This window comes from Macaca fascicularis, chromosome 15 (assembly GCF_037993035.2).
Source record: "Macaca fascicularis isolate 582-1 chromosome 15, T2T-MFA8v1.1".
Taxonomy (NCBI): domain Eukaryota; kingdom Metazoa; phylum Chordata; class Mammalia; order Primates; family Cercopithecidae; genus Macaca; species Macaca fascicularis.
In genome coordinates, this window is record NC_088389.1 from 108,908,271 (window position 1) to 108,935,138 (window position 26,868).

At 44.4% G+C, this 26,868-nt stretch overlaps 1 protein-coding gene across 2 annotated transcripts in view; it reads left to right on the forward strand.

Moving 5' to 3' along the window:
• The first annotated feature begins 17,911 nt into the window (after positions 1–17,911).
• PSAT1 (phosphoserine aminotransferase 1) overlaps positions 17,912–26,868 on the forward strand; it is a 32,916-nt gene continuing 23,959 nt past the window's right edge. Inside the window, exons 1-4 of one of the 2 annotated variants that reach the window (XM_045373076.2) lie at positions 17,912–18,055; positions 21,400–21,460; positions 22,742–22,811; positions 25,527–25,732. In XM_045373076.2, the coding sequence (XP_045229011.1) occupies positions 17,996–18,055; positions 21,400–21,460; positions 22,742–22,811; positions 25,527–25,732 (397 nt within the window). In that variant the 5' untranslated portion in view covers positions 17,912–17,995. Of the gene's footprint in view, positions 18,056–18,997; positions 19,195–21,399; positions 21,461–22,741; positions 22,812–25,526; positions 25,733–26,868 lie in introns of those variants that run through there. The other variant, XM_045373077.3, reaches the window with a different exon arrangement.

Sequence of the window (26,868 nt, forward strand, 5' to 3'; positions counted from 1 at the left end):
GTACTCTGCTATCCTTTATGCTCTGTCCATTTTTTTCTTCAAAAATGTGTCTGACCTATTTCCTTATCAATGCGAATGAAAATGAGCTTTGCTACACAACCTCTTTTCAGAGCTTTGTATTCCTGAAGTGTTGGAGTTGCCTACATGGCATAGTCAAATGTTTTTAACTTAACCACAACCCACAGTAAAAATGAAGTTTTCTGCAAAGTAAAAAGTAGTAGTCCTGGCCCCACCTTCCCTGTGTGCACATATAATTAATGGAAAAATGAAATCAAACAACTCTGATTGTACTTCTAGTGACTAATTCATGTTCTGTTCTATTCCATGCCTTTAAAGAAAATTGTGTTGGCAACCCACGAAGTATGTTTCACAATCCACTAATGGGTCATGTCCTACTGTTTGGAAACACTGGCTAGAGTGTTTCAAACATCTGCTCTGTTTACCCCTGACAAAACTGCTACTCGTGGCTCGATGCAAGTCTTTCCCACATTTGTTTTATTTTATGGCTAAAAGTCATTTCTGCATTTGCAAATTACTTCCTTGAGCTCTTTAACTCTCCATAGTCTTATGGTAATTCTCTTTAGATTTCCCTTTTCAGAACCCTTTTGTGACACTGAAAACCTGAGTTTTCAAACTGATACATCTACCTGAGAGTTTTCACATATAATTTGGTCAAAAAGTTAAAAAACCAGAAGACTTTGCCCTGCTACTGAGGTGCTCGGAAGGTACGCCTGGCTGCTCACAAAGGCACATAGTGAGCGACAGGGACTGAAAGGGCTCAGAGAATGCCCGAGTTCTCTTAGTACAGTTTGTACATTTTAAACCACTGTGAATTGAAGGAAAAAAAAAAAAAAAGGCAAACTTGGTAGTTTAGAAATAGATAAGGACCCACTTATAGATTAAATAATAATTAGCTTGTTCCAGAGAGACCAGTGAAGATTAGTTGGTTTCTTTAATGTGTTAGAAAGATGGTCCTCAAAGTCCTTGAAATGTGAAGGCATTTTATCTCTTTAAGAAAACAAGAAAACTCCACAAAATCTTGAAAGCTAGATAATCCTAGCTTAAAAATGATAAAATTTGAGTAGGGTTTGAAAACACTAAAATCAGTTTGCCAAATAATCAGCTCTAATTTCTTTATACTAAATCCAAACTTTACCTAAATCTTACCTAAGAATTGAGTTCCTTATTGTAACCAGATAGGAGACACTTTTGTATATTATTCCAAATCTTGAAAACCTATAAGGAGTAAAAAGTGTTATTATTTTAAAGAAGAAGAAATGAGGCCCAAGAGGTATTGATTTACTTGGCTGAGGGCTTCAAGTAGCACAAGGCAGAAGCAGGATCTGTTGACTTCCAAATCTGTTTTCTTCACCGTGTGACCTTTGCATCTTTCCCGCACAAATATTATTCCACAAATATTTATTGTCACCGACTATAACATCAGATCAGAGCTATATATCAGAGAGACTGCAGCAGTGAGTTCTACCCAGGTCCACACTTCTGCTCACACTCAAGTAAACGAGCCACTAAGCCCAGCCCGAAATCAGTCATCTTACATGTGAAGTCCATAGCATTTAAGGCCTAGATGCTGAATATAATAGACAAGCTACAGTGTGGTGTTTTCTCTCACTACTAAGAGTAGATTTGGGCCAGGTGCGGTGGCTCACGCCTGTAATCTCAGCACTTTGGGAGTCTGAGGCGGGCGGATCATGAGATCAGGAGATCGAGACCATCCTGGCTAACATGGTGAAACCCCGTCTCTACTAAAAATACAAAAAATTAGCCAGGTGTGGTGACAGGTGCCTGTAGTCCCAGCTACGTGGGAGGCTGAGGCAGGAGAATGGTGTGAACCCGGGAGGCGGAGCTTGCAGTGAGCCGAGATCAAGCCACTGCACTCCAGCCTAGGTGACAGAGCGAGACTCCATCTCAAACAACAACAAAAAAAACAGTAGATTTGCCCTGAATCTTTTACTGGGGTTAACATTTTAGACCTTTCACTTTAAAATAGAGCTTCAGGTCTAAAACTGTCAATTGCCTGTGATTTTGCCATGCTTTTCTTTTTTTTTTTTTTTTTTTTTTGAGACGGAGTCTCACTGTGTCTCCCAGGCTGGAGTGCAGTGGCGTGATCTCGGCTCACTGCAAGCTCCGCCTCCCGGGTTCACGCCATTCTCCCGCCTCAGCCTCCCAAGTAGCTGAGACTACAGGCGCCCGCCACCACGCCCGACTAGTTTTTTTTTTGTATTTTTAGTAGAGACGGGGTTTCACCATGTTAGCCAGGATAGTCTCGATCTCCTGACCTCGTGATCCACCCGCCTCGGCCTCCCAAAGTGCTGGGATTACAGGCTTGAGCCACCGCGCCCGGCTTTGCCATGCTTTTCAAGTGATTGCTTTCTTAAAGAGCACCATGATGAAACTTTCCACAGATCTGAGTTAAATCATCTTCACAGTTTACAACAATTGTAATCATTTAGGATTTCTCCATGTTTGTCATCAGGAAACTGTGATTTTTCTCTACAATAACACGATTCTTACCCTTCTGGCTATTCTGTCTCACCTGTTCTTTTTAGAAGGAAAGCCTCATGCCTTTGGCCTTAGTTGGAAAGCATTGGCCTTGCTGGTCCTTGGCCTCCGATATCTGTCATAGCCCTGCAGGCTGAAGCACCAGTGAGCCTCCTATCAGGAGAAACTCCCAGGGAAATGAGAAATAACTTCATTTCTCCAAGGACTTCACAGTCTCATGTGGATGAGGCAGGTACTTGCTACAGCTGGGAAAGGCTTACCTCAAAAGAGGCAGAGATGCCTCTTAAAAGGGGGTTTACTTTTAATGGTTTTGAGAAGCAGCAGCTTCAGAGGAGAGCTATCCCAGCAGGAACACAGGCCTCAGCCAGCCCTGGACTTCTGCCAGGGTTGGGGAGGCAGCAGGAGTGAATTCACAAGACTGGATTTCTCCCAGTTAAGTTCACAAGTCATGGACTCAGGACAGCTGCCCAAGATCTTGAGTGGCATTTTGGAGAGCCTGCAGCTAAGGCTCTTCTGCAGGGGACTGCAGCTGTGCAGAAGGAGTCAGAGTCTACCACCATGGCTAAATGAGCCCTCTGGCTGACCCCAAACCAAAAAAAAAAAATTGGAGAGGGAATCATTTTTGGACTTTTAATTTCTTTAGACCTCAATTTTCAAGAAAAATGACATTTGGTTTAAGACCTTAATAGCTCCCTGAGAATTTAATAATGTGAAGTATTTCATATAGTTCAAATCAGGGCATTTTAATATTGCTGGCATTTATTATTTGGAGAAGTTTTATGCCTTCATTTGAGTTCACTGCATAATCTCCAGTGAGCTCCACTGAATGTCCTACCTGAGAAAATGTAAGATGAAGAACAGATTGGGGAGTGAATTTCCCGTCTAGGGCATTTATGACCTTCCGTAAATGCAACCAATGTTCTGTTCTTACCCATTTCAGAACCTTCAGCGTCCCACCACTGACCTCAGGAGGACTCCTGCAGGAGTCATGATGACGGTCCGGAGCAGGCTTCCAGGTGAGGGGGAAGGCTTAGGGTCACTCAGCACCCTTACCCAGGGGCAACAGCTGCATCTGGCTGTGCTGCACCACAGGGGTTAAGAAAGCCAAACGAAGCCAGCATGCCAACACTCCGTGGCTCACGCTTGGAATCCCAGCACTTTAGGAGGTTTAGGCATGTGGATTGCTTGCATCTAGGAGTTTGGGACCAGCTTAGGCAACATGGCAAGATCCCATCTCTACAAAAAGTTTTAAAATGTACATGTGTACCTATGTAACAAACCTGCACATTCTGCACATGTATCCCAGAACTTAAAGTAAATAAAAATTTAAAAAATAATAATAAATAAATAAAAATTAGCCAGACCTGGTGTTCCATGCCTGTAATTCCAGCTACTTGGGAGGCTGAGGTAGGAGAATCGCTTGAGCCCCGGAGGTGGACGTTGAAGTGAACGGTGATAGTACCATTGCACTCCAGCCTGGGCAACAGACCGAGACCCTATCTCCAAAACAAAAACAAAAACTAAGAAAGCCAAACATAAGCAACACTGGGGAGGCAAGGAAGAGGGACATTTCCCTTTCTCTTCAGGTGTCAGTCTGAGTCCATAAAGATGAGTGTTGGCTTCCTCAGATGTTTTGGGGACGAAGCCTTCTTCTTATCAGACTCCCTATATCCTCCCAGGACGAAGGAATGACTCATTCAGGCTGCCGAGATTGGCAAAGGCTCATTAGGCATACGGGCCTCCTTCCTCTGGTTCTCTTTTGGATCTTGCCTGTCCCCAAGTAGCATGCAGTTTTCCCTTTGGTTTTGTTCATTTTCTGTAGCTGATTCATGGGGGCCTTCTCTGCCTCTGTTGCAAGGTGGGACATAGCAGGCCTGCCACTACCTTGTAAGTAAATTCCATTTGCTGGGGGAAGAGGAATGGGAAGACCAACCTGGATTTGGCTTCCAGTCATAGTCTCCAATCCACCTTAAAAAGGACTGAAGCTGCTATTACCATCTTTATTGGAGTCTATTGTGCTTCTGTGAACAGGTTTCAGTGGGATTCAGAACTTTGGAGGGGAGAAGGATTGTATTAATTAGTACCCTAAACACTCAACGTGGATCGTCTTAATTCATGTCAGGAAACATGATAGTGGCTGGTCATGGTGGCTCACTCCGGTAATCCCAGCACTTTGGGAAGCAGAGGCAGGTGGATCACTTGAGCCCAGGAGTTTGAGACCAGCCTGAGCAACATGGCAAAACCCTGTCTCTACAAAAAATACAAAAATTAGGAAGGTGTGGTGACACACACCTTCCAGAATTGGTTCCTTCTGGCGGATTCATGGTCTCACTGACTTGAAGAATGAAGCCGTGGACCCTCGCGGTGAGTGTTACAGTTCTAAAATATGGTGTGTCCAGAGTTTGTTCCTTCAGATGTTCAGATGTGTCCAGAGTTTCTTCATTCCGGTGGGTTCATGGTCTTGCTGACTTCAGGAATGAAGCTGCAGACCCTTGTGGTGAGTGTTACAGTTCTTAAAGATGGTGTGTCCTGAGTGTGTTCCTTCAGCTGTTCAGATGTGTCTGGAGTTTCTTCCTTCTGGTGGGTTCGCGGCCTCGCCGACTTCAGGAGTGAAGCCACAGACCTTCGCAGAGAGTGTTACAGCTCTTAAAGGTGACTCATCTGGAGTTGTTTGTTCCTCCTGATGGGTTCATGGTCTCGGTGACTTCAGGAATGAAGCCGCTGACCCTGGCAGTGAGTGTTACAGCTCGTAAACGTAGTGCAGACCCAAAGAGTGAGCAGCAGCAAGATTTATTATAAAGAGCGAAAGAACAAAGCTTCCATACGGTGGAAGGAAACCCAAACCAGGTTGCTGCTGCTGGCGCCAGTGGCCAGCTTTTATTCCCTTATTTGGCCCCACCCACATCCTGCTGATTGGTCCATTTTACAGAGCGCTGACTGGTCCATTTTACAGAGTGCTGATTGGTGTGTTTACAAACCTTTAGCTAGACACAGAGCACTGATTGGTGTGTTTACAATCCTTTAGCTAGACAGAAAAGTTCTCCAAGTCCCCACTCGACCCAGAAGCCCAGCTGGCTTCACCTCTCACCAGCTACTTGGGAGGTTGAGGTGGGAGGATCACCTGAGCCTGGGGAGGTCAAGGCTTCAGTGAGCTGTGTGTGATCGCACCACCTTGGGCGACAGAGTGAGATGCTGACTCAAAAAAAAAGAAAAAAAAAAAAAGAAAAAGAAACATAACAGTTAACTCTAGAGTACCACCTCCACAGCATACCTTCTGTCATAGGAAAAACTGATTTTCTCAGTTCCAGTTAAAAATCCTGGGAAAGTATCTTACTTCTATTTGGATAGCTACTATTAACAAAACAAAACAGAAAATAAGTGTTGACAAGGATATGAAGAAATTGGAATCCTTGTGCACTGTTGGTGAGAGTGTAAAATGATGTAGCCGCTATGGGAAGAAGCATGAAGTTTCCTAAAAAAATAAAATAAAATAGAACAGGATGCGGTGGCTCATTCCTATAATTGTAGCACTTTGAGAGGATTACTTGAGGCCAGGAGTTTGAGACCAGCCTGAGTAACAAAGTGAGAACTTATGTCTATTTAAACTTTTAAAATGCAAAAACAAACAAAAAACAAAAATTAAAATAGAGCTACCATGTGATTCAGTAACACCACTTTTGCGTATATATACAAAAGAACCGGAAACAAGGGCTCGAAGAGATGTTTGTACACCCATGTCGATAGCAGCATTGTTCACAAGAGCCCAAAGGTGTCCACAGATGGATGAATGGATTTTTAAAATGTGGTATATACAATACATACAATGAAATATTTTTCAGCCTTTAATAGGAAGGATGTTCTGACACATGCTACAACATGGGTGAACCTTGAAGACCTTACGCTAAGTGAAAGAAGCCAGTCACAAAAAGACACATACTATATGATACCACTTACGGGAGGTACTTACAGTAGTCAGTTTCATAGAGACAGAAAGTAAAATAGTGGTTGTCAGGGGCTGGAGAAAGGAGAAATGGAGAGGTGTTTAATGGGTTTCAGCTTTAATGTTTAATGAGTTTCAGCTCTGCAAGATGAAAAAGTTCTAGAGATTGATTGCACAACAGTGTAAATGTGCCTAACACGACTATACACTTGAAAAATGTTTAAGGTTGTAAATTTAATGTTAAGTGTTTATTACCACAATTTTTAAAAAATCTTGGGAAACATTTTTGATGAACACCCCCAGGATCAGGAGATCCATCCTGAAGCAACCAATTGTGGCCAACAAGCAGTAAGCTCAGAACACAGGAGCCCCCATTAGTGTGGAGGGAAGAGCATTGAATGTTCAGTACTGCTGGCCTTCATATAATTTGAAACTAGTCAGATGTGAGGAAGCTCGAATCCTGTGGCTGAAAAATATCTGTAACAATGCAATTCATAAATGGAAGTGAAGATTCATTGAGATTTCTGCAGAAGTAACAATTCTGTAGCTTCCTAACAAAAGAAAGAGGTGAAATATTTATTATTTTTGAGTTGTCCTAGTCAGAGATATAAAACTGATAAATCTCAGTAGTTCAATCTGAGATGACAGGACAGGGAGTACAGCAAAGATGGGCTTTTTGCTAAAGCTCTTGGATAGATAAAGAATTCTTGCATGGCAAATATTTCTCAATGAGGTATGGTCTTCTGAGTTCAGTCATTTGAGGTCGTGTGCAATTCAGAGCAATAAGGATTCAGTGATTTTAAAATAAAAACTTCTTGCTTTTGTAATATTACCTGGCACTTTGGTTTGGGATAAAATGTTAACTATTGATTTTTCTGTTGAAACTCAGATTTCTGCTGGGCTCGTAACTCATTCTAAGTAGTCTACTTGTGTGGATGATGAACTGGACTCTCTGGGAGACAGCATACATCAGCAAAACACCTTAGGATTCAGATCATTGATGAAAATTGAGATGGAGTCACTGGGCAGAGCTGTGTAAAGGAGGAGGGAAGGGGAGGTGCATATAGCGTTTGCCTTCCCAGCCATCTGTGGTTCTTCTGCCAAGAGCATCCCCTTTTAGGGTTGAACTGTTTCCACCTCACTTCAGTATTGTGGTTCAGTGGGTGCCAATCTGATTGCTTTGCTTGCTTTCTTGGGTACAGGATGGGTGTGTGACTCAAAGGCATTGAAGTCCTTGAGAGATGATGTTTAACCTGGAAACAAGGGAAGAGAGTTCCTTCTTCTCTCACAGCAAAGATGATACAATCACTGGCCATGGTTATAGGCTTGAGGAGAATGCCAGTTTGAGTGGATAAAATGATGTGAAGAGAGACAGTTAGAAAGGAAAGACATAGGCTGGGTGCGGTGGCTTAAGCCTATAATCCCAGCACTCTGGGAGGCCGAGGCAGGCAGATCACCTGAGGTCAGGAGTTCAAGACTAGCCTGGCCAACATAGTGAAACCCTGTCTCTACTAAAAATACAAAAATTAGCCAGGCACAGTGATGGGCGCCTGTAATCCCAGCTACTAGGGAGGATGTGGCAGAAGAATTGCTCGAACCCAGGAGACAGAGGTTGCATTGAGCTGAGATCATGCCACTCTGTACTCCACTCCAGCCTGAGCAACAGAGTAAGACCCTATTTCAAAAAAAAAAAAAAAAAAAAGAGAAAATCAAACCAAACCAAAGAAAGACATACACAGATGGTCAGGTGCGGTGGCATGTGCCTGTAATCTTTGCCACTTGGAAGGCTGAGGTGGGAGGATCGCTTGAGTCCAGTAGTTCAAGGTTTCATTGAGCTGTGGTGATGCTACTGGACTCCAGCCTGAGCAACAGAGCAATAGCCTGTCTCTAAACAAACAAACAAAACAGAAATAAAGCATACAGAGATGCACACCTCACAGCATTTTGGTTTTCTGTTTGGATTGACCCAGAAGTGCAGCCTTACCCTTGTCTGCTCACCCTGAGGTTTGGTTTCAGGTTCCATGCCTGGATACATTTCTCTTCTGCCTAGGCTGGTTGGAGTTGGATATCTGTCACTTTCAATTAAAAGAGTCCAGGGATACAGCTCAGGGCATTAGACATAGGCCACCCAGCATTCCTATAGGGTGGAGGAGACTTTCCTCTGAAGATGGACTAGGCTATTGCCTGCCTTTCATGAGAAAACAAGGAGTAGCAGGAAAAGTATCTTGAACCCTAGACTAAGAGCAAAGGAAAAAGATCTGCTTTCTACTCCCACCATTAATGTGTGGTTAATCTTGGGTGAATTACTTTCTGGTTCTTCCCTTTCTACACTCCAACTTTCTGTAGTATTTGAACATTTAAAAGTGATCATGTGGCCAGACGTGGTGGCTCTCGCCTGTAATCCCAGCATTTTGAGAGGCAGAGGTGGGTGGATTACGAGATCAGTAGTTTGAGACCAGCCTGGCCAAGATGGTGAAACCCTGTCTCTACTAAAAATACAAAAATTAGCCAGGCGTGGTGGCACGCGCCTGTAATCACAGCTACTCGGGAGGCTGAGGCAGGAGAATTGTTTGAGCCTGGGAGGCGGAGCTTGCAGTGAGCCGAGATGGCGCCACTGCACTCCAGCCTGGGTGACAGAGCAAGACTCCGTCTCAAAAAAAAAAAAAAAAAAGAAAGTGATCATGTGTCACAGTTGCCTCAGGAAACCTTAAAAGGGATAAAACCGTTATGGAACAACAAATGCTATTAACATTTTTCCTACAGAAGGAGATCTAGAAAAACAAAGGCAAAGTATCAGATGTTTCTTCAGGTACTAAACAGTATATAAACATGTCAAGTTCAACCAGTAGAGAAGGAGAGAGACTCTTCTGTTCACTGGGTCTTCTACATAAACACATCTCAAGATTTTTATTGCAAACCAATAGCTTCTCCTCTGAGCCATATCCCTAGGATGGTTAGACATTTCCCTATGGCACTCAGCAGTCGCAGAAACATCGAAGTCCAGGACAATGGCCACAACTAACTTGATGTTAAACAGACAATGAGAGGTAAGAATTAGCTGAGTATGAAAAGAGGAAATGTACAGAGAAAAATGGAAAACCGTAACCCAGGCTGCTTAAGAGACTCTGGATAAAATCTGGGGGTGGCAGGATAGGGGGGCATCACGAATAAAAAGCCACAGGAGCACTCTTTGAGGCCCTTGTCTCCCATTTGGAAAGGATGCAGCATTTTATTGAGGGAGCGGCAGCATCCCCAGGCAGCAGGGCAAGGCAGGACATGTCATACACTTATGCAACAGCTTCCTTGGCTCACACCCTTGACTTCTTAGATCCCATCTGATTGCTCAGGTTCAGTTTGTATTACTCAGAGCTTGCTCTCTTCTGGGACAATTTCAATGACTTTACTGACAACTTTAAGTGATTTTTAAAACAGGGCAGTGTGCCTAACAAAAAGGGTTGTATCCTTTGGAATAGAAATGCAGTGATTTGATGTTCTCTCCATGGTTCAAAGCCCAGAACAGACTCCTGGTGATCCTGGACAAATCCTTGATTTGAGTTTCAGCTTTTCCTTCTATGAAATGGAAAAATATGTTGTCAGTAGGTTCCAGGACGTCCATGTGTGAAGCCACAGGTGGAAGAATTGGCCCAGCCTCGCAGCATCACTTTACCTCCTTGCATCATTTTTCTTACCAGAAATTGAAGGAGTTGGCCTAAATTCCTGAGATTTGTGAGTCAAATTGGATAATTCAATAACAAACACCCCAAAATATATGTAAGACACACTGGAAATACTTTATATTTTGATACATGAAAATGACCCTGTGTTGTCTGAAAGAGAGTAGGTGCTCTTGACATTATTTGTCGTAAGCACACTTGGTGAATTTCTTCCATCTCTAACCTTACAGTTGAGAGTGCTTGCAGAGTTCCTTTTGGTTCCTAAATTCTACATGGTCAGTATACCTGATTAGGATTCATTAATCATCTTCAGCTGTCCAAGGAGGTTTATGCATGTTTAGTGACTGGAGACATTGGAGCCAGCCTGGGGACACCAAGTCATTCTATGTTACCTAAGAGTTCCATTTTGGTGATGAAAGTTAAAGTATGCTGGGATATACAGAATCAACATAAATGTTATTACTTTAAAAATTCTTTCATCTCACTCCTCAGTTTTGCAAGCCTCCACCCAAATCCTTGGGCAGTCGTCTGGGAATGGCTTTGTACTGATTTACAGGGCAATGTAATTTTTCCTCCCCACTGCCTCTGGACAATGCTGGGAGACACTGGCTCTCAGAATGCATGGGTAGATGATTCTAGATGACACTCCAAGATTCCTTCCAGTTCTGTGAGTTTGAGAAACAAACATATGCTACCCTGTGGGCCTGGCTCTCTAATTAACTCTTCTCCCTCCACAAAATACATCCCTTCAACAACCTGCAACTTGCCACGGTTTGCCATGAACTTTGAGTTGCTGTGCAAATTCAGGCAAGTGTGACTGGATCCAGTGCAAGCTGAATGGAGGTGAATTATATGGTGTATTCATCCATTCTCGCACTGCTGAGAACTACCTGAGACTGGGTAATTTATAAAGAAAAGAGTTTTAGTGGATGCACAGTTCCATCGGCTGTACAGGAAGCACGGCTGGGAGGCCTCAGGAAACTTATAATCATGGCAGAAGGCAAGGGGAAAACAAGCACGTCTTAATATGGCAAAGTGGTGGGTGTTGGGGGGAAGTGCCACACACTTTTAAACCATCGATCTCATGAGAACTTACTCACTAGCATGAGAACAGCATGGGGGAAATCTGCCCCCATGATCCAATCACCTCCCACCAGGCCCCTCGCCCAATATTGGGAATTACAAATGAGCATGAGATTTAAGTGGGGACACAGAGCCAAACCATAAAGCTCCCACATGCAGCTTCACTCAGCATTGAAGACACTGACCTAGAATCCTAATTGCATGGCGACATGTTAGGACTCGATGAGGCCTTCAGCCTCAGCAGAACTGACTTGTGGGAGGATGGGCCTGGGGAACCATAGGCTCTCAAAGGGTGCAGAGTGGCATCCCAGGATCTTCAGGGGTTTTTGGTGGTCTTATGCCTATCCTCACCTCACTCTTTTAGAATTAACCCAGCAACAGACTGTTATCATTTTCATTAATTTCCTTCTTCCTGCCCTGTACATTCACTCGAGAAATATTTATCAAGCACCTAATATGCTTGATGCTGGGGATACAGCAGTGAAAAGGGCAGGTGCAGTCTCAGCTTCTCTGGGAAGTTACGTTCTAGTGTGGAAATGGACAACAAACAAGTACTATTGCAGAGGCTGGTGAGTTTCCAGAGAAATAAGCAAGGGCTGAGCCAAGAGAAGACCAAGAACCAGGCTAAGTAGGGTCTTGTGGGCCCATTAGGAGTCTGACGGTTGTTCTAAATGTAACGGGAAGTTGTTAGAGGGCTTTGAGCAGAGGAGCTACATGATCTACCTAATGTATGTTTTCAAAAGTTGACTGTGGTTGCAGTTTGGAGAATGGATTCTAAGGTGGTGATGTCAATGCAAGGAGTCCAGGCCCAAGAGTCTGGAAGAGATCCTGGGAGCTTGGACGAGGCAGGCAGCATGGAGATAGAAGTTGATGGAGCGGAGAAAAGTGGGGAAGCAGAACAGATTGAATTTGAGGATGAGGAAGGATGAAATCTCCTTTGAAACCTTGCTGAAAGGGGTGCATGATAATTCATAACAGTAAGCAGTTTTCTGTCTCTGGGGTGAAGACATCAACTTTGGAACAGACCTCTCTTTGTTTTAGCAGAATTATCACAACAGGTATAGTATATGTAACCTCATTCTTTCATTCAGTAAATCTTCACTGTATTCAGTACAGTAACATGCTATATAGGCTTGTAGTCTAGGAGCAATAGGCTGTATCATATAGCCTAGGTGTGTGCAGGCTGTGCCATCTAGGTTTGTGTAAGTGCACTCTATGATGTTCACACAACGATGAAATCGCCCAAGGATGCATTTCTCAAAACATATCCCTGTTGTTAAGCGACGCATGACAGTATTTGTTGAATGAATGAATCTGAATGCATTTGTTGATGTTCTCACTTGGGACCATAATTTATTGTCTAAGTTTGAGTAGAATTTGTGACTCCAAGGACGGGGGCTTAAAAAAATTGTTTTTGGAGATAGTTAATTGTTGTGCTGATGAGAAGCAGCTTTTTCTTTCATTTCGATATTTCATACGAGGTGTATTCCTACATCATTAAAAAGTCTTCACACACACACCTGCTTGGATGTGCCTCAGATGCACACACCACAACGTGCTAAGCCAGTCTTCCCTCCCCTCCAGCTCCCTCCCCTCTGGCCAGCTGCTCCCCTTGCCCCTGCCCAGTTCGTTTTGATGGTTACAGAGATGCCTTTCACCCCTAGCAGTTTTGAATTCTTGTTATTTTTAATTAATCTTTGCTGCCTTTCTGTACAAAACATAAGCCAAACAATACAATTAAGTGACAGGTCCCTGCTTATCTCAGAGGGTGTGTGTGTGGTTCTTTGGAGTTGGCACTCAGTTTGAAGCATGAGAAAAACAAGAGGAAGAAGCAAGACTTTTCACATCCTGAACTGGCTTCCGCTCCCGTCATCCCTGGATTTTCTCTCTCTCTCTGTTTTGCCTTAGTATTTCCTCTGTCCTCATAAAGAAAAGGAAAGAACAAAACAACCCACAGATTATCAACTCTACAAAAGTCGTTCTCAAACAGACTGGATGGTTGTCTGAAATAGGCACGTATTGACTTTGCACAGGTGGTGAAACGAGTGATCTGTGGCTTGTTTTCAGGCTTCCACGTGGAACCCTTCTGTGAGGCAGCCCTCATGAAGAGTGCTGATCCCAAAAATGCACTCGCGTACGAGCAGAGCCAGCGGGGCTAAGAGTGGAGAATACCAGTGTGTAAACACATTACAGGGATGGTGCCAGGAGTTGTGCTCCTTTCTCTTAAAAAAAAAAAAAAAAAAAAAAAGTAAAATAAATTCTGATGCTTTTTCCACTTTGGAATCTTTTTAGGATGTAAGAAGTAGAAGCAGTGTGCATCCCCCGTATAATTCTGCCCACTAGTCCACAGACAGCATGCCTCTTAAGTAACCTCTTTAGGGATTTCACTTGTGCAAAGCTTGCAGATCTTTTAAAGATCTATAATAATCTTTAAAAATAAAGCAAAATGCGGCGAGAGGCGATGGCTCATGCCTGTAATCCCAGGACTTTGTTGGACCAAGATGGGAGGATCACTTGAGGGCAGGAATTCGAGACCATCCTGGGCAACATAGTGAGACCCCTATCTCTACCAAAAAAAATGTGAAGCACGATGGATAAACCTTGAAGACATTATGCTAAGTGAAATAAACCAGTCACACAAAAGGGCAAATTATTTATGATTCCGCTTACAGGCGGTACTTAGAGTGGTCAATTTCATAGAGACAGGAAGTAAGTAGAAGGGTAGTTGCTGGAGCTGGGGAGTGGAGGGAGTTATAGCTTAATGTGTACAGAGTTTCAGTGTGGGAGGATGAAAAGGTTCTGGTGGTGGATGGTGGTGACGATTGCACAAAAATGTAACTGTACTTACTGCCCCTTAACTGTAGACTTGAAAATGGTAAATTTTATGTTATGCATGTTTTATCACAATAAAAAAATGAAGCAAAGTAGGTAAGGAAATACATTGAGGTAAAGAGAGTAGGATGGATATCTTCTCCTATCTGTTGGGGTCAGAATAAAGAAAGTAATAGGATTTTGGATTTTGGTTTCTTTTTGCTACATAAACTATGATTACTGCCTCTCTCCCACTTTTTAAAATTGTTGTTTGTTTTTGAGACAGGGTCTCACTCTGTCACCCAGGCTGGAGTGCAGTGGTGCAATCTCGGCTCATTGCAACCTCCGCCTCCCAGGATCAATCATTCTGTATGATTCCGCATACAAGAGGTACTTAGAGTGGTCAGATTCATAGAGACAGGAAGTAGAATGGTGGTTGCTGGAACTGGGGGCAGCGATTCTCCCCCCTTAGCCTCTTGAGTGCTGGTACTACGGGTGCGAGACACCATGCAAGGCTAATTTTTAATTTTTTTTTTTAATAGACATGTGGTTTCACCATGTTGGCCAGGCTGGTCTCAAACTCCGGACCTCAAGTGACTCGCCTGCCTAGGCTTCCCAAAGTGCTGGGATTATAGGCGTCAGCCACCGTGCCCAGCTTTCCTTCCTCATGTTCTCTGGAAATAATGATAAGGGAAAAGGATCTTTAGCTCCAACTACAAAAAGGGCGGCAGGAATAATCTTGTCTCATTCCAAATAGATTTTCTCCCCTGCGCAACAATGTTGCCTGCTTCTCTTCTCACTCCCCTCTAAACAGGATGGCTGGATCTGACTGGGAGTCACAGCAGAGCCCAGCATCTTTCACATATAGAAGTACTCAATGAATAATACTTGTGAAAATTGAATTTCTGCCTTTTTACAAAATATATATTTCATAAAGAAGCTTCTTTGTACCTGCTAAATGAGAATCTTCTAAGAGGGGAGGATCCCTCCTGCAATGCGGGGGTTCCTCTGGACTGTCTTTACAGATCAGTGCAAAATAGGCAAGAAGGACAAAATAATATTTTGAGATTAAATTATGTTTCCTCCTTTGCTGCTGCTTTATTCAAGCACTTAGCTGAGAGTGTTCCTTGTTGAACCAGAGGAAATTTGGGGGCAGAACACTATAAACAGTCCTTTGGAGAACTTGTTACCTGTAAGCTAAAGAAGGCCTCAGATAAGCTGGAGTTTGCCCCTGAAAATATTGATTTGTACAGTGTTTTGCTGAAATTTACATTTGTAGATGTTTAAAAATGAGATGTCACATAAAAATCTGGGTTCCTGGGTTTTATTTCAAAATGTGAAGATAGCTCAAGCAACTTCATTTGCCTACTTGGCAACAACCAGCTGGATCTGAACTTCAGCTGTTGCATTTAGGATGGCATATTAATTAGGATAAAAGGAGTGCCATAACCAAATCGCCTCTCATATTTCAGTGACATAGCACAAAAGAAGTCGATTTCTCACTTACATATGACAAGTCTGGTGCAGGTGATTCAGGGACCTGGGGCTCCCTCTTTGCTGTGTCTCCACTGTCCTTAGGGGCCAGGGAGTTTTTTGTTTTCAGCCTGTGGAATGGGAAAAAGGAAGTGGAGAAGCACACCCATTTCTTAACCGCACTGGCCTGAAAGTGACACACATCCACTTAGCCCACATTCCACTGGGGGGACCCAGTCATGTGGCTCACCTAGATGCAAGGGGAGCTGGGAAACATGAAGCCGGTCTGAGCAGCCACTTCCTGCCACCAACCCTATCCCACGGATGGGGGAATCACAAATGTGCAGTGGCCGCGTGCACCTGTGCTGCAAATGGACAAATGAACTCAATTTGCCACAGTTCCCACTACTTGTTTCACATCCCTGAGTGGTCCCTGAAGGCATTTGAGTTTGTGGCTCTGGTTTAATTTGTGTTTGGGGGCACAGTGTGAGGAAAAAACATGGAAAAGACAGATTTTCCCTAGACTGAAAAGGAGATTGCCCCGGGGCAGGAGGAAGACAAACAGAGATCAGTGGGTCCTGAGGCTGAGGGTATGTGTGACTTGTGTCCCTGAAATACCATCTTGGAAACTGCAGGACCCCTGGGAGGAACAGCTGCAGGGACTGTCTTAGCACATGAGGCAATAGCCACCGCCACCCCACCCCAAATTCCTGTGCCCCTAGTGGGATACAGAAGTAGCAGGGAGCTCATCAGCCCAAGCAGCCACATGAGCCTGGGCAGTGGAAACAACTCAGCCATATTTTTTGGGAACAGAGGACCAAATGGATGTGCCATCCCTTCTCCCAACCCACTACATGGGACTGTGTAAATCCCTGGTGTTAGGAACTAACTCCAGGAAGGATGAAGGCTGACTCCCTTACTCCCCAGTAGATTAGCTGCTAGGGGCAGCTACTAATATATAATGTAAAAATATTTTCTAATATATAATGTAAAAATAACTGAGTTATTTACATAAAAGAATGGATATGTGACGCTTCTTGCATGCCTGAGTTTCTGGGCCGAGACTTATTCTCCCTTCACTGTTGCGGTTTTCTTAATGAAGTTGCTGAGAAACGCAGGGGCCTTGTTCATTTTGCCTTTTTCTGGAAACTTTGTGCTCCAATTCCAGATCCAGAGCAGTGCCTCTGCTCTCAGCCCCATACTGCCCACATTCTCATCAGGAAAAGCAAACAAAAGCCAAAGCCCTGACCAATTACAAGGCTTCTCTAAACGGGGCAGTTGCACTGTGTATATTCCTGGCGCATCAATTTTACTCAGACTGGGAAAATATTTTTACATTAGAAGAAACTAGGTTAAATTATGGCACAGAATGCAAAATTCATAGTTTAAAAATGATGAAATTCCAGACTTCAAAGGAACTTCTCTCTTGCAGGGTAGGGGGAGGGTTTTGTGTTTCTGAACCCCATGGGGTCTCCACTGGAGTTCTTTTGAGAAGGTCACTTCTGTGGAAAAGTTTGAGCAGCTCTGGCCGTGCGCCTGACCTGGCTAGGGGCCACCTTCCTCTGGTTTGGGCTGCAGCGCCCTAGGGGTATCGCGTTCTTGTTGTTATCTCCTCACGTTTCTCAACTCACAGCTTGTCAGCGCGGGCGCAACCTGAGAGCTGTCGCAGGGTTCCAGCTCACTCGTTTCACAAAGGAGGAAATGGAGAATCAGCGACTTTAAAGGGCTTGCCTGGCGGACATCCACGCTTCCCAGGCTATCGCTCCTCCCTGCGTCCTTGGCCACCTCTGTTCTTTAATCCTGCAGGAACTCGGGACCCACGTGCAAATACAAAGAACCTTATCCACCCACCCCCGGCCCTTCTTCATCCTGCGCTTCCAACCTTGGGGGGTCCTCTCTCTTCACTAGGGTATCTGACGCCCGTGGGGGTGCTTAGAAAAGTTCGGTAGATTAGTGACTTCTGGTTCTGGAACAAATACATCACAGCCCAAACTGGGGGCTGGTGGTGGAGAGGTGGGTGGATGGGGGCGACAAATCTGCTCGGCCAAGAGAGAGGAGCTGGAGTCCTTTGGGGTTGGAGGACTGAACCCTTGAGGCCTGATTGAGGGCTCAAGGGGCGAAGGCAGGTTGGCAGGGGCAGCCTCTTCCCGCCGCCCACAATCCTCGGGCGGGCGCGCAGCCGAGCCGGCTCTGCTGGCTGGCGCAATCTCGCGCGCTCCTTGCATTGATCAAAAATGGGGGTTGAAACAGTAAACGCGAGGAGGAGCAACTGTCGGACTCGGTTCAGAAGCACGACCAATGGGGATGCGAGCTCCTTCGCGCGAACCAATCAGCGCAGGGCCTGCAACAGCGCGGGCCAATGGGGCGCCGACTCGGCCCTGGAACAGGGCAGGGGTGCGGAGCCGGCTGCAGACTCTCACCGCGGCGGTCGTGAACGCTAGCCGTTCACGCGTTCGGTCCTCCTTGGCTGACTCGCCGCCCTAGCCGCCGCACCATGGACGCCCCAAGGCAGGTGGTCAACTTTGGGCCTGGTCCCGCCAAGCTGCCGCACTCAGTAAGTCCCCGCGAGCGGGCGCCGTGAGTGAGGTTCAGGCGGGAGCACGCGCGCGGGTGGGTTTGCATCCCTGCGTGTGGCACTCGGATTCTCGCTCCCCGCCTTGAGTCCCCTAGGCGCTTTGCATCAGCATGCACGGCGGGATCAGCAGCTCTGGCAGGCGGGCTTCGGCAAGAATGCAGTTGGTGAGGAAGCTCGGCGAGGCGTGCCGGTGCAGCTGCCCCTGGCCGTGACTGCTGATGCGAGGCAGTGCACGACTCAGCTGGCCGGGGCCTGCTGCCCCGCCGGTGCCGCGCACCTGCAGACTCCCGGGCTGTGCCATCTCCCGGGCAGGGCCGGGCCGGGGGCTGGGGCGGGGCGGAAGAGAAAAAGCTCTGATCTCTGCGTTCGCCTCGCGCAGCTGTGCGGCGAGCCCGGGCAGTGTGATGCCCGAGCGGATGCATGAATGGACATAGTGTGAATGAGTGATGAATGGGAATGAACCGATGACAGGTTTTGCGTATTGCAGTGGATCACCTTAGCTGAAAGGGATTGCAAACTTAAAGGTCCGCGTGTGGGTGCCCCCCTACCCCCTACACCAGTGTTTGCTTTAGCCAGCACTTAGGAGCACTGCTTTTCAGAAATGTAAATTTGAAAACCTTCAGTCCAACTTTCCCCTCCTTGTCCCCCATAGAACCTACCCTTTCCTAAAGCCTTTCTCCCCACCCCTCTCCTTTTTTTAACATGCTTGTCCCCTAAAGGCGTTCGAGTATTCGAACTCTGGTGGGCTTTGGGCTGCTTAACCCAATTATCTGTTCATTTGGTTCTGGAGTAAACCGAATGATTGAATTCTCCCCCGGGCCACAATCAGATCTTGCTAGTGGAACTCACTCTCTGCCTTCCCAGGCCCCAGCCTGGCTCCTCCCCTCCCCCGCCAAACCCACCGTCCCCAGCTCCACCCGCAGTGAAGAAGGCAAAGTCTCTGATGTGCCTTGAGCTCATTGTCAGGCGGCTGCCGCTGCTGTTAGATTTTTATTTTGCTAACCAGGGTAGAGCTGATAATATGTTGGAGCAGCATGGGGCATAGCCAAGTATTTTACAATTATCAATTGTTGAGCAGAGTAGAAATCTCCCTGGGACAGAGCCTCCTCTGTGTTGTGGTAAGAACAGAGAATCCAATTTTAAAGGGGAAAGGACGTCTTGCTTTTCTAGGGGCAGCGCTCACAGTAGCTGAGAGGACAGGGCTTATTTTTTCTCAGTGATTACAGTTCATTTTAGGCGAGATTCCCTGCTCCAGCTGTAGAAATGTTTCCTGTAGCCTCCTCCTTCAACCCTCCCCCCCATGCTTTGGAGTGTTCCCAGTATTTGTTCCGTAGGTAATTCGTTATTAATTTATTGCTATAATTGTAATGGCAGTTGTCATCAGTAATACAATTATTTATTATTAATTTTTCTGGGAGGATTTTTGTCCTTGGATTGCATGTAACCTGGGAGGTAGGAGGGCCAAGGGCGGGCAGATGTTGCTTTTTATGTGTTTCCTTGATTTAGTTGAATTGCAAAGATTAGAGAAGCTTTCAAACTTTTTTGACTGTAAACTACAGTGAAAAACGTGCTTACAAAATGACAAAGTATACACAAAATTGAATTGTAACAAAAATAAATGCCTTATGAGATGATGAGTAGCCTAATTACCTGTGACATACACTATTTTGTATTCTATCCTGCTCTAGTCTGTTCTGTTTCATTAAAAAAGTCGTGAGCTGAGTGTGGTGGCACACGCCTGTAATCCAAGCAACTCAGGAGGCTAAGGTGGGAGGATCTCTTGAGCCCAGGAGTTTGAGGCTGTAGTGAACTGTGATTGTCCCACTGCATTCCAGGCTGGGTGACAGAGCAAAACCCTGTCTCTTAACAACAGCAAAAGAAAAATTGGTTGTGATCCACAAGAGCAATGCATTCTTCAACTGGGAAAAAGAAAAACAAAACAACGATTGGATTAGGAAGGTGTAATTTTTGAGTAGGAGTCTTTAAAACTCTTTGTAATTATTTTGGTTATAAACTTTTATAGAACTATTGTCAACGAATGCTGTCTATAAGAAAGATACAGCCTCAGAGCAAGTTCAGAGATTATTCACAGATGAATGTTTCTCTTTACTAAGAGAAAAGATTCACTCTGATTTATTTGATCAGCTAGTGTTAACAAGCATCCAGCATTTCAGAAAACAATAACACATTCTTAGACCCAGTCGTCAAGGCAGTCTTTTTTTAAATCTAACTCTTTTTTTTTTTTTTTTTTTTTGGAGACAGAGTCTCACTGTGTCATGAGGCTGGAGTGCAGTGGCGTGATCTCAGCTCACTGAAACCTCCACCTCCCAGGTTCCAGCGATTCTTCTGCCTCAGTATACTGTAGCTGGGATTACATGCGCCCACCACCATGCCCAGCTAATTTTTGTATTTTTAGTAGAGACGGGGTTTCACCATGTTGGCCAGGATGGTCTCAATCTCTTGACCTGATGATCTGCCCGCCTTGGCCTCCCAAAGGGCTAGGATTACAGGTGTGAGCCACCACACCCGGCCTTGTCTAATTCTTTATTGTTAAAATACTGTTTTTTGAGTCAAGTTGCAATCCAGTTTAAGTTATAGCTGTGTTTTAATGATGCCCTCTTTAGCAAGCATCTTAAAAAAAAAAGTGCCTCCTATTTGTAGACCTTCTCTGTCTGGTTGCTTTTGCACTTATTTTATGTTCATTTTTAAAGCTTTTCTTTTTCTCTTTATTTTTTATTATGGGATTCCTCACATACACAAAGATAAAAGTAGTGTAATGAACCTCCAAGGACTCATCTCTGAGACTCAATGACTATCAACATTGTGCCAGTCTTGTTGCAGCACCCTGGGACAAATCTTATTCACAGCAGGCTCTTCCTTCTTCCTGCCCACCCCACGCTTCCCAGTCTAGCACCTTAGACCAAAAGACATCGGCAAATTGAGTTACCTGTATAATCTGGACATAATTGTTTTTATTGTTGTCCCTTTAACCCAGAACTTTATGCATTCTGTACTTTAGCTTTAGGAGAGTGGTGAATGAGATTTGCGAAGGGGACATTTTCTAGGGGATTGGTAAATTCAGGACTTTGGAAAAAGTGTATCAACATCAGTCACATTGCCTAATTTCATGCTTACCTTGTGTGTAAGTTGCATCATCGCTGGCTTTGTGGACATGGGGAGGAAGGGGACTGGCTGTGGGTGGGGATGGATGCCTGGGGACCTCCCTGTAGACCCTTCCTCGTCCCCTTCTCAAGTTTGTATGTGTGGAGGGAAAGCCGTGTAGAGCATATTGAAATAACCTTATTTTCCTTTTTTTTTTCTAGGTGTTGTTAGAGATGCAAAAGGAGTTATTAGACTACAAAGGAATTGGCATTAGTGTTCTTGGTAAGATTTACTTTTGAATTATGTGAATGTCCAGGTTTCAAAGGAAACTTTTTTTTTTTTTTAAGAGGCATAGTCCTCCTCTGTCACCCAGGCTGGAGTACAATGGCGTGATCATAGTTCACTGCAGCCTTCAACTCCTGGGCTCAAGTGACCCTCCTGCCTCAGCTTCCTGAGTAGCTAGGACTATAGGTACATGTCACCATACCGGGCTAATTTTTAAAAAATGTTTAAGATATTTTTTAAAGATCCCATGAGATGGGATCTCACTTTGTGGCCCAGGCTGATCTCAAACTCATGGCCTCAAGCAATTCTCCCACATTGGCCTCCCAAAGTTTTGAAATTACAGGCTTGAGCCACTGAGCCCTGGCCCAAAGGGAACTAATTTAAATGCATCAAATATAGAATTACAGGGCCTATAGAGTCTTCCTATAGGCCTTTATAGATACATTTTTAATCTTTAATAGCTTGGGTTGCATGTTTGATAGAAACCATTTTGAAAATAGCATAAATGCTGGTGAGAGGCTCTGACATCTCAGTTTACCCTGTCATAATTGGTTTTTGCTAAATCATAGGATCTAGGATCAGAAGATACTGTATATTTGCATAATATTGCCTCCAAACATTTATAATATTGCTTTACATTCAATTTACAGTTTTTATTGTACTTAAATACAACCTCATTAAAGTTTTAAAGTACACAAGCCTTTTATGAGGACCTCGCACATTGATAATCTTATTAAGTTTCCCCTGTATTTTTGGGGAAGAGGATTTCCGCATTCCAAAACTTATTTTCTTTTATTTTTGGTAGTTCTGAAGACTGCATGGTATTAAGAGACCATAGGGTTAACTGTATTGCTTATTTCTGTTAAATTTTGTTCCTGTTGGTTTGGGACATATACTTAGATTTCTGTGAAGTGAGATCACAGCGTGGAGTTTTGTGCTCTAGACCTAAAGGGCAACTGTTGGACATGGATTCCTGTTTGTGAGAAAGAGATTGTAAGAAGAATCACAGACAGCATCATGGAGTGATGAATTAACAAATAGCTTGCTCAATGAATGTACCACTTGAAAAATCCTTCTGCCATGACGATGAAGCTAAATGTTTGCAATTTGAAAATCAGTGTGGATGGTCCCCTAAACTAAGTGAGCCTTGGCCCACAATTTGAATGCAGAATAACTGAAATTTCCCGGTATTGTTGTTTACTTGCAAATATCATAGATATTTCTGTTCACTTGGTTTTAAACTGGCATTTTTGTTGTTGTTTATCTTTCCTTTCACAGAAATGAGTCACAGGTCATCAGATTTTGCCAAGATTATTAACAATACAGAGACTCTTGTGCGGGAATTGTTGTAAGTTTAAAAAAGACCAAATTCTGTTACTTTTGTTAGATACTTCCTAAACCCGGATGTCTTCCATTATCTTCTACACTCTATTGTTTGTTCAGAATATTTCACAATTTAAAATAATCCTTTTAAGATTCTCTCCAACTCACTATTAGTACATAATGCTTTTTACTTGTTCCCCATCCTGTGTTTGTATGTTTTTGTTTTTATTTTATGTGATATTTCCAAAGATTTGAAGTCACTGTATCTAGGAAAGATTTTTCAGCACTGTGGCAGTTAAACTGGCATGAAAGAGATAAAAATGACGAAGAAATGGTCATCTTTGTCAGCATAATTGACTATAAACTAGTTCAGTTGTTCTCAAAGTTTGAGTTTCATACCATCTGTCAGAGTCACCTGGTTAGGGTGGAGTATTAAAAAATTCAAGTGGGGCCAGGCACAGTGGCTCACGCCTGTAATCCCAGCACTTTGGGAGGCTGAGGCGGGTGGATCACGAGGTCAGGAGACCAAGACCATCCTGGCTACCACGGTGAAACCCCATCTACTAAAAAAAAAAAAAAAATTAGCTGGGCATGGTGGCACACACGTGTAATCCCAGCTATTCAGGAGGCTGAGGCAGGAGAATTGCTTGAACCAGGGAGGCGGAGGTTGCAGTGAGCTGAGACCGCGTCACTGCCCTCCAGCTTAGGTGACAAAACGAGACTCCATCTAAAAAAAATAAATAAATAAATAAATAAATAAATAAATCAAGTGATGGGCACCACTTAGTCCTGCCGAATCAGAATCTCCGGAGAGACTTTCTTTTTAACTTTTATTTTTAACTTTAATTTTAATTGTAAGAGTTCTGAACTCTAGGAACTGCTGCTTAGACGAAATCTCCTGGGTTAGCTGCACTGCATTTCCTATCCAGAGGACACCTTATTCTTAAATAGATTGCTATTTAAAGGAGAGATTTTTATATATTATATAAACATGTTCACATAAACCCACAAATATAGCAAGTTTGAAAGCATACCATTTTTTTTTTCCTGTTCACAAAAATAATGAAAGTTTAGGAAAAACATTGTAGCTCACAACTCAACTGGAATAACTTTAACCCCAACTAATCAGGGATAATCACTAATATGTTAGGACCCATTCTTGCATTATTACATTAACAAAATTTGAATTATGCTGATTATTTCAAGTTTTTCAAATTGCATGATAAAGTGATTCAGATAGGGCAGGCTGGGTGGGATTTCTGTGAGGAGGAGCAGACGCTGATTGCAGTGTGAATGTTCAGAGCTGGTAGCCATCTGCTTGGCCTCTCCCATCCGTTGGCCTGCTGAGTATCATGTCACATTCATAGGACAATCCTGTCCTTCATGGAGTGGGTATTTGGAACATTAGCCTGAAGAGAGATGGCATTTGACCACATGGCTACGAACTTCCTCTGACTGGGGTCCCAGTTCAATTTAAGGGCCTATCTTTTCTTCTCCTAACCTGGTTCCTACCTTGTACACCTGTACCTAGACCTCGGCCTGGTTTCCTTCCATCTAATTCTTGGCCTTGTTAACCACCCTGCATCTGAATAATGTGAACCTGGATCTCTGTCTTGGGTTATCAGTCTTCCCAGCTGCTGAGAACCTCGTGGCTAGACTCTCCTAAGACCTGCTGGTTGCTTGCTATCCTACTAAGCCCTGAATGTAGGTCATGCATCTTTCAGGACAAGATATTTACGCACCTACCACCCCATTCCCCAAGACCCTACCACGTTGCCTTGCCCTTTATTAATTTACCTCTATATCTTTGCTGGAGCTCTGTTCCCTGGCCATCTGGCTTCTGTACACCTATTCCCAGGCTCTGACCTTACTCAAAGGCTTGGGTCCAGTTTCCATGGCCTTGTCCTTTTGGAGCTGGGCTTGTTTCTACTGCCTGTAGCCATTCTCATCGTTATCTTAATTTTTCATCCTGGAGTCAAAGAATTTTGCTTTTTATTTTGATGTGTAATAGATACATGATTTCATGGCCAGGCCTAAAACGTTATCAAAACCTCCTGCCCAACATCTACCTAGTTCATAGCACGGTGCATGGCACAGGATTATTGGTTGTAAGTTATAGGACCCCCAACTCACTGGCTTAAGTAAAAAAGCAATGTATTATCTCACCTAACAGATAAATGCAGGAGGATTTAGGTGCTTCTAAATGATTGCAGGAAGCTGATTTTCCCACATCTTCTGGCTCTGCTTTCTTATGTGTTCTCTTCACTGCGTGGCCACCACTGGTTGCAGGATCAGCTCCTACAAGTTTCTTCTTTCCCTCAGTAGAAACAGCTTTCCTTACCAAGAAGTTTGAGTAAAGGTCTCAGTACCAAATTCCATTGGCCAGCCTGGGGCAGGTGCTCATCCCCTTGAGCCAGGGTTGACCACAGTTGAACCATGTGGACTGAGAGTGGCAGAGGGGTAATTTCCTCAAGGAACATCAGGCTGTTGTCACTAGGAAGAGGAGGAAGACCTGCAGGTCCAACAGTCACCCTAGGCTTTCAACACAGTCTCCAGTAAATAGTTGTTCAAGGATTGCATAAATAAATGAGTGAATTAGGGAAGACACAGTAGTATTGGAACATTACCATATTTCTTGTAGTAAATCCACCCAAGGTAAAGCACTTGGTAGAGCATCACTTGTTCTTAATCTTTGACCACATGAGTTTATGTATTTACTGTTACCTGTGCTTCTGCCCAGAGCCGTTCCAGACAACTATAAGGTGATTTTTTTGCAAGGAGGTGGGTCTGGCCAGTTTGGTGCTGTCCCCTTAAACCTGATTGGCTTGAAAGCAGGAAGATGTGCGGACTATGTGGTGACGGGAGCTTGGTCAGCTAAGGCCGCAGAAGAAGCCAAGAAGTTTGGGACTATAAATATCGTTCACCCTAAACTTGGGAGTTATACAAGTAAGTTCTGGGAGCTGAGCTGGGTGGTGAAATGCTGACTGGTGGGTTACCCCAACCCAGGGCAATCTGTAGTTTTCAGTTCTTTTCTGCCCTTGTCAGTTGTTAGTTCATTCCCATTTAGATTGGGTGGCTGTACTAGCTAAAACTAGAGCCTATGCATACTCTTACTTTATTTTTTTTTCTAGACAGAGTTTTGCTCTGTCACCCAGGCTAGAGTGCAGTGGCATAATCTCAGCTCACTGCAACCTCTGCCTCCCAGGTTCAGGCAATTCTCCTGCCTCAGCCTCCCGAGTACCTGGAATTACAGGTGCCCGCCACCATGCCTGGCTAATTTTTGTATTTTTAGTATAGACGGAGTTTAACCATGTTGGCCAGGCTGCTCTTGAACTCCTGACCTCAGGTGATCCGCCTGCCTCAGCCTCCCAAAGTGCTGGGATTACAGGCGTGAGCCACTGCGCCTGGCCTATGCATACTCTTATTGCAGAAGCCAGTGAGTAGTTAGTAGTAGCTTTTCAGCTAATTAGCTGAAAAAGTCCAGGGGCTGGTTTGGCTTTAGATGTGGCCTGATCAGGGGCCCCAACAATGTCTCCAGGACCTGGTGGCTCCACAGGCAGAAAAAGCTGTCACTTTCTTGAAAGGTGGCTGCAGCTGCTCCTGACCTTATATTCTCCCAAGTTTCAATGCCTTTGCAGAGCATTGCCAGTAACAGTCTCATGTCTCCTGTGCCCCATTCTGAATCAGTCCCTGTGGCCGTGCCTGAGTTGTATTCTACCTCTGGGCTGTGGGTTTCACTGGCTCCCCTGGAACTACATGGGCTGAGAGCGGGTGAGGGCTGGGGTCCCGATAAGAAGCTACTAGTCCATCAATGGATGTAGGGTAGATGGATACTGGGTGACAAGTAAAAACTCAGATATCTCCCAGGCCTTTTGAAAAAATTTACTTTATTTTGCTGAGACACAGTCTTTGTATGTTGCCCAGGTTGGAGTATAGTGGCTCTTCACAGGCATGGTCATAGCACACTGTAGCCTGCAGCTCCTGGGCTCAAGTGATCCTCCTGCCTTAGCCTCCTAAGTAGCCGGGACTATAGGCACATACTACCATGCCCACCCTTCCATGCCATTTTTGAAGATGATTTG